Source organism: Taudactylus pleione, unplaced genomic scaffold (assembly GCF_031769625.1).
Source record: "Taudactylus pleione unplaced genomic scaffold, aTauple2 ptg000364l, whole genome shotgun sequence".
NCBI lineage: Eukaryota > Metazoa > Chordata > Amphibia > Anura > Myobatrachidae > Taudactylus > Taudactylus pleione.
In genome coordinates, this window is record NW_028284765.1 from 710,296 (window position 1) to 718,457 (window position 8,162).

General features: G+C 40.0%; 1 protein-coding gene across 1 annotated transcript; it reads right to left on the bottom strand.

Annotated features, from left to right (window-relative positions):
• Nucleotides 1-455: 455 nt before the first annotated feature.
• On the bottom strand, nt 456-1,394 carry LOC148508491 (taste receptor type 2 member 40-like). The gene has a single exon (XM_088444454.1). It carries the CDS (start codon nt 1,392-1,394, stop codon nt 456-458), a length of 939 nt encoding a protein of 312 aa, XP_088300580.1.
• Between the last annotated feature and the right edge of the window lie 6,768 nt (nt 1,395-8,162).

The window sequence follows — 8,162 nt, forward strand, 5'->3', positions numbered from 1 at the left end:
GCGTAATTTCCAATGGCGCACTTCATGTTTCATATTCTCATATGCCCCATAATGTCAGGTCTGAGAGTCTCTTAAACACTGGTGCTGGCAATTTTGGGGTGGATGTCCCTTAAGCAAACATAGGGAGCAGCCATATTGTCATAGTCCACAAAACTAAAATATACAAATCAATGTTGCATTTCTACAATGTTATACTGTGTGGAAATAAACCAGAGTCATAAATAGTGTTAACAAAACTAATATTTATTGAATAAAAAATATACAAAATAATGTTCAGTATTTATTTATGACTCAAGCATGCACAGGAGAAATGTCCCTGGAAAAAAGGCACAGGCACCATTTTCCTGGAGACCCATACATAAAGCCAAAATCTACTGCACTGACAGAAATTAGGGTGCCCAAACAGAGGCTGCACATGGGCCCCCTCTTCTATTAAAACACCCCTGTAGCATTCTCTAATTCTCAGTTTTAATGCTTCTCCAGCAAATAGCACAAAACTTCTCCACAATGATCCTCCTGAGCTTGGAGCTGGCCTGGATAACGATGATGGACTCTGCTGTTGGATAGGACATAATTATGAACCAGCTGATTAATAGCCTATCATCCGGGGGGGTACTGATTTCAGTTGTAAAAAACATGATTATGGCTATACAGAATGTTACAAAAACTAAAAGGATCAGGATAATTGTCCATATAGCGTTGATGTGAGCTTGGAGTTTAGAGCGAGGGAATCCAGAGTCATTATGCTTCATATTACACATGTGCCTTAAAAGAGAGGATACAGTCAGTATTATAGAGTATAGTATGAGAATAAAGGGAAGAAAGCTGCCCAGACAGTTGCATATCATCACATACAAAGGATTCACATGAAATGTCCCACTGATAAAAGAGTTTCCTTGTGTAATATTCTCAGAAACTTTAATTTCAATTTCAACTTTGTTATTCCAAATGAATAGAAGACTAATGAGAAATAAAACCATTGCTGAGAGTAGAAGCAGCAGCAGAAGGGAAGATGAGCTGATCCTCTGTAACCAAACGCAGAGTCCATATCGGAAGTTGGTGATGCTGGCACAGTAGTAGGCACAGAGCCAGGCAGTCAGCCAAAAGCTGCAGTAAATCATTGTAAATATAATTATGATCAGCGGACAGTAAACTTCCTTAATGAACAGTGACGGAGCAGAAAAAATATAAATGGAACTCTGTACAAGCAGAGAGCTCTGTAGAATGATATTCACCAGTCCCATCAGAAGATGGATTAGATGAGAAGGGTTCAGGCTCAGTCCTTTTTTAATGCTTTTGACATTAGTGATGATGATGTACGTGTTCAATGTAATCGCTATCACACTTTCCAGGTAGTCAGTGATTATCTGGATGATCATTATTGGAGGCTGCATTTTGTAGCTTCTCTGTATGCTCCAGCTCGAGATAATGGTTTGTGTACTTTGTGTATGGACAGATCTTTGTTTTCAGTTTGAATGATGCAAATAGTCTTTAGGGTTGGGTTACATAATTTTCATAAAATATAAACACTAATTTTTAACAAGTAAAAACCATTTGCACCTGCTAGTGCCAAATACTGATGAAAATTTCACTATGATCCAAATAAGATTCCAACATGCAAATGTGCCATAATATTTGGTAAAATATCTATTTTTGCCTATAATAGCTTTTTCAAGTATTTTTCCATATCATGAGTCCATACACATCCTAAGGTTCACTGGTCTCTACATTACCAACAGTATACAGAATGGAAATAACACTATAGTGCAATTGATATAAACAAATGTATTACAAACACACAGAAAAATGTACATCAAAGATAATATGTAGGAAAAGCATATCTGAACATCAGGATAGATACAGCATATTCTGGAACAATCACACAACCATGTCTCGTGTCAACTGTTCATACAATTAAGGACTTCATCAAGAGGATAATTTAATATGCTCATTATAAAAAACATATATCCTAACTAATGAGCAAACACAAAACATGTGCATGAATTGTGCAAAAAGGTTAGAATGTATGAACTTCTTCCAGTTCTTGTTATTTCTAACTATATCAACAATATTATTGTGCCCCAACCAACATGGCCGCAGGTCACTAAAAACCAAAAGTAAGCCAACAAATACATTAACATAGTGTACCTGTCATTTGTTTAATGCAATACACCAGTATTCAACTTTAATATATATCCCAAACCTATGTCATATTGTATATAAACAGAGCTGTTCAAATGGATTAAAGATTAAAATATGCCACAATAAAGATGGTTGCTGGACTGAGAACTCTTTATTATTATGTCCCATCCAAAATGGCAGCAGAATGGAAGTGGGGCACCAAGCAGAGTTACTGAGTTCCTGTCTGTCATAACAGCCATTGGCATCATTCCCCCTCTAATGTTCATCACACTGTGGGAAAATAACATTATTTGGTCACAAGGTTTCCATTTTTACATCACCATATTTGTTTACCCTTTGTCAGGTTTAAATGAATTCATGTATCAGCAAACATATAGTCCGGTTTCAATAAATTTTCTTTCACATTTATATATAGTCCACATAGGTAATCCAGAGTTCTTTAGAGACGTTACTCATCCATTCCTGTTATATATAGGTATGGGCAAACATGTCACAACCACTATCTTACGTGTGGTATATAGGAAGTCTCCAGATAATAAATATCACATACAACACAAAAAGGAAACATTATTTTTCATTACAGCTAGGCTCATCCTAAGTACTGCATCTCACACACCATACAAACGAAACACTCCCATAAATAGATCCTCCATAAAAGGTAAATACCCTCATTCATTATATAGTGGACCCTATGAGGCCAATATAAGTGGGAGTCACGCAAATGTTTCAAGCCATGAGCAACAACTTCTTCTCCTTTGGCTGACATGAACTGGGGCATAGCTGCAATAACTTCTGGCCTCATCAATTACCACACACCTCTGCTGAGAGAATATCAAAACTACCTGGGCACAATTACTGACTACATTAATCTATGAAATCATGGGCCTGGGGCAATCTACCAAAGAGCCAGACCCCCCAAAATAAATATAAATCTGAAAAATAACCACATGCAAGTCCATAGATGTCTGCTTCCCAAGGTAATTATCAAATAGATGGGCAACTAACACTCCAGTGACCTCCAAATACCTCACCACCACAAGCAATCTATCATTTATGGAATCCCAATTCATGCCCTTAAAACCCAGCTATCTCATCCAAGTGGTCCCTCTGGAAAGGGACTTGTTTAATGCTGCTGGGGAATTACATGACCAGAATGTGTAAGAGTACCCAATAACCCAGGCAGATTTAAAATTGCATCATATTTTAAATGTATTGTAAATAATAAGTCAGGGCACAAATCCATGCAACAAAAAATTCCTCCAACAGTAAAACAAAGATAGGTACTGAGCAAATAGTGGATGCACAATGGGAGATGAGTGTGTGGGAGTTGACAGATCAAAAGACAAGAGGAAAATAATACTTGAAAAAACATACTGAGGTGCCAACAGCCAATCAGGCCCATGGGAAAAAAAAACCTTAACATTCTTCTAAGCACCTGAAGCAAAGGCAGTGAGCAGCCAAAGCTCACAGTCTTCTCCAAACAGGGACATACAGCAAGAACCTTCCTGGGCCAGATGTAATTATTAAAACAACCTGACTTCCAATGGCTGACTGCTTGTGTATCCTACAGAGATTGTGAAACAGATAAGTGTGCACAACCAGCAGCCTGTTCGATGTACTGGTGCATTAGTGCCACCCCACACTCCAACATTAAAACCTAAATATATATCACCAATGCATCAGTCAGCACTAAAACGTGAGTACTGTTCACAATGATTATTTTCTCAATGATGTAATATGTTTAATGGTTTTTAATCACTCAAAGAAAGAGAAAACAGACACATAGTGTATAACCATACGAATGTTAACCACCGGCCACAATAAACCAATCAGGATGAGTCCCCTACCAGATGGATTGGTCTACAGATTACAGTAGACATATTTGCAGTCACAGGAGTGGGTTGAATCCCATCATTATAATCTCTTCATGTTACTACCACAGGTACTCCACCCCAAATATTTAATCAGGAAAAGCTCCAATAGTGTAATACAGTAATTTATTATACAGTATCAAAGATAAAAACATGCAGATCAGAATAAATTGAACCCTCACCAGATGGTATGTTCTACTATCGATATAAGTAGACAAATGCACAGAAATACGGAAGTACACCTGGTGTCCCAGGTTAGCCCGATCACTGGCACGTTGTGGGTCCAACAAGTCCTGACAATCCCTCCTCACTTGTTTTGATACAGCTTGTATCTTCATCAAGGAATGAGGAGGGAAGTTCCCTGGGTCGGTATGTATACCCCCACTCACCACTTGCAATGTAGACCTAATGCCAGACATGGAACATCTAACATCTAACATCTACAATTCCATAACTTCTATACATATTATCCTTTCTACTCTAATCCATAAAAGTCAGTCTTTAAATCAATTCCTAACCTAAAGAGGCTGTTTCCCGCATTCCTGTTTATTGCGGTACTTCCAATATCGGGCCGGAACTGGAAGTGAAATAAGACACATGGGAACTCGGTAGGGTGAGTAAATATTTATTTTGCACTTTTAAAACTTCTACAATAAATATTGCTTTTTTACTGTCTGACTGTCATCCATTATTTTGTAGCTAAACTATTTCTATTGAATCTTGTAGAGACTTTGGGTAGTACTTCCTCAGAGATGTGCCATATTGTAATTCATGTTGCAACGTAGATTTTTCTACTACAATCAGAGAACATTATAATTTTTTGGATAAATGCAAAAGAACTTGACTAACAAAAAAAGGTAATAATATTAAATATTAATATTAATAAGTTGAGCCACTTGAGACATTTGAAAGAGTGACTATCCATTCCAATGTTTATTTTTTAGTCTAGTGTTACCATGGATAAGAATAGCAGACTGGACTGCAGCAAATGAATACATTAATATCATCCATATCCAGTAACCCCAACTTTTGTCAGCAAATATACCCAGTCCAAAAATTACCGGAACATCAATATATGATGCATGGAATATTATTAGATATATGTCAATGCGAACAGCACGTTGACAGTCTTTCACATTAGTGTTAATAAATGTTCCTGTGTTTCTCTTCATCTGACTGTCATAGAGTTTGAGGCACCCAGCACTGCTGGCTGTGATTGTTACATGGGTAGGAAGAGAGTTTAGAATGATCAAGTTCATAAAAGTCAGACTTGGTGCGTTGTATTCTGAGGTTATGCTAACTGCAATTATAGTGACGTTCTGCTGGGCTGGTGCTGGATGGAAAGAGAAAATTGCAAGAAACTTCCGCAAAGATAAATCTTTTCTACTGTTAATAACAGTCCCAGCACAATTGTACTGATCTTAATATTCACCCATGCCAGAATACTGGACCGAGTGTCTATGATTTTTGAGAAAAAGAAGAAGCTCAGACTGGTCATGAGCCATGAGCACTGTGAGCAGGATATAATGGTATACAATGTTGTGTAATCAATAATGTGACACACATAATGTACACTAAGCAATTGTGGCCACCTCAAGCTAATTAGAACATTTGTAGACATTATAATTGTGTATAATACATTAGAAATGCTCGAAGTAATCAGGATGCTATTGCTGGTGACAATATTTTTTCCTTTGGAAACCAGTCTGGAATTACAATATGTCTATGCTGGAACACAATGATGACAACTCAACACATTTCTGGGCAAATCTTGGCTTTACCGAGTCTCACTTTATAATCCTTGTCCTGAGCATATGATGTCGACTTTTATCTCCCATTTCCAAGATAGACAGTAAAATATACCAAGATCATTATATTCGTATGTATAGGTGGCTGTAACAGTGACTTCCTCATAATGGCCTAAGGAGCTCATTCAGACCCACTCGCTAGTTGCGGCCGCTCGCTCCCAGCGTATTTAAATTTAGCAAAGTGACATCAAGGCAGCCGTTCGCTCGGCAAGCATAAGCACGACCAGTATGTCTTGGCGAGCGATCACTTTGTGTTTATAGATGCCCACCAGCCTGTCTTTAGCCGCCCACTTGCGTATGTCATCTCCAGCAACCATCGGTACATCGGGTAACATCGGATCTGACCGCAGCGCTTGCAGTTGACTGTACCCTACCACAAGCACTGCAAGCACTTCAGTGTATTATTCAACCAGGTAACGTGTACTATGATGCTGCCTGTTAATTATGCACACCCCAGAAACGGTGTGAAAACACTCTGGCATGCCTTCTTCCGCAACTCCACTCCCCCGTTACTACTGCCATGCCCCTGTTACCACCCACAAACGGCCTCTTCTGTCACTCATTCCACTGGGCTGTCTTTGCTGGGCGAGTGAGCAAAATCTGATCACTCGCACTAGTTTGCGCATGCACACTGCGAACTACACGCATGCGCACATTAGTGAACATCATCTGCAACGAGTGGCCGCTTGTTAGCGAGCGGGTCTGAATGAGCTCCAAAGTTTAAATGCATTCAAAATGTGACCATATAGGATTACAGATCAAATGATGGAATACAAACCTGTATGTAAATGGCTCTGTGCTTTACAGAAATGATAACAATGTTAAATATATTTATGTAGTGTATGCTAAATGCAATTTTATTTCAACTTATAGTAAAATACTTTGTCATACAAGGAGCAAAGATGAGGAAAGATGTAAGAAAACCCAACATTACTACTAGTTGTGTCCATTCACATTAATTCAGACACAAAAGTTTGTTCTAAAAAACAACTTTACATGATGTAATTAAAATCCCTCAGGGGATGACTAAGTTATCTCCGGGTGCCGCCTTAAGCTGTTCTGGTGGTTTTGTGGGAAGTGTCACAAAGCTAAATTCTGCAAGAAGTCTGAGGAGGTGTGAACAGAAATCAGCCGCCATAATCATAACGCACCAATACAGATGCAGCGCGAGCTGCTGGAGCCAGCTCATGTGTTAGTGTATAGGCCCCGAGAGCTATTTCATGTAAATATCTGAAAAAGTCACTAATTTCTAAATCAGTGAAATCCCCAATGTCTGATGTGTAACACAAATCACTGATATAACTGATTTCTGCCATGTTATGTATAGAAAGGAGGTGTTCTTTTATCTTCTCGAATTACTCATTTAGTAAATGACCATAGGAAGCAGCACTATAAACTCACTGATCTCAGACCCTCACTCTGGACTAAAAACCAGTGAGATAATTGAGAATAAATGACTGAGATGAAGTAGACATGTTTCAGCTCCCGAGAGGTGATGGGAGAGGTCTCTTATGTAACTTGACGGGATTATAGCTATTCGGTAGAAGGTGTAGAGCTGTGGAGGAGGATGATAAGTTGAGATGGGAGAGAGTTTAGGGAGTGATTGATGTTCCTAGGGGTTGGGTACAGGATGCTGGTGCTCAGGATTCTGGCTGTCAGAAGTCCAACACCGGCATCCCAAAAGGGTTAGGATACCAATACCTGTCAGTAGGTATCCTAACCCCTACCCTTAACTGTAACCCTTCCTCCCTGCACCCTAAAGTAACCTCTACCCAGCAAGGCAGTAGCTAGTGTGGTGTGGTCGGTGCCTCCACACAGAGTGCAACATTGCTGAGGACGGATCACCGACCGCACCACCATCTGATAATAGTACATTCCAAACACTTATTTAACCTAGTGCCGGGTGGCCGCTGCTGTGTGTCTATGGTACCCAGCACAGAGGAGGCAGGGCAGACAGATGCAGCCTCCCCACATCCTACTGACGTCCAACTCTGGCAACCTATTAGGGCAGGAGAAACGGAGACATGATGACGTCATGATGTCTACCCACCCAAGGCTACCAGAGGTTGATGAGGAGCTGCTGGGCTGGCTGCTGTGTGGTGGGGGCTGGCGAGGAGTGGCGGCGGCATGGTGGACACAGGCACAGCACACAGGACTCAGATGACACAGGCCTGAGGACCTGCCAGACAGGTAAGGTCTGACAGACTGGCTGGCAGTATTAAAAGTAGTGGCCAGCCCAGCAGCCTGCCCCAGATCCTTACAACTCCTGTGCTGCTGGTGCTGAATTATTTAATAAAACAAATAACTGTATATATTAGGGATGAGCGGGTTCGGATTTCTG

Coding starts and splice junctions, on each gene's coding strand:
- LOC148508491 (XM_088444454.1), bottom strand. CDS start 1,394: ATGCAGCCTCCAATAATGATCATCCAGATAATCACTGACTACCTGGAA.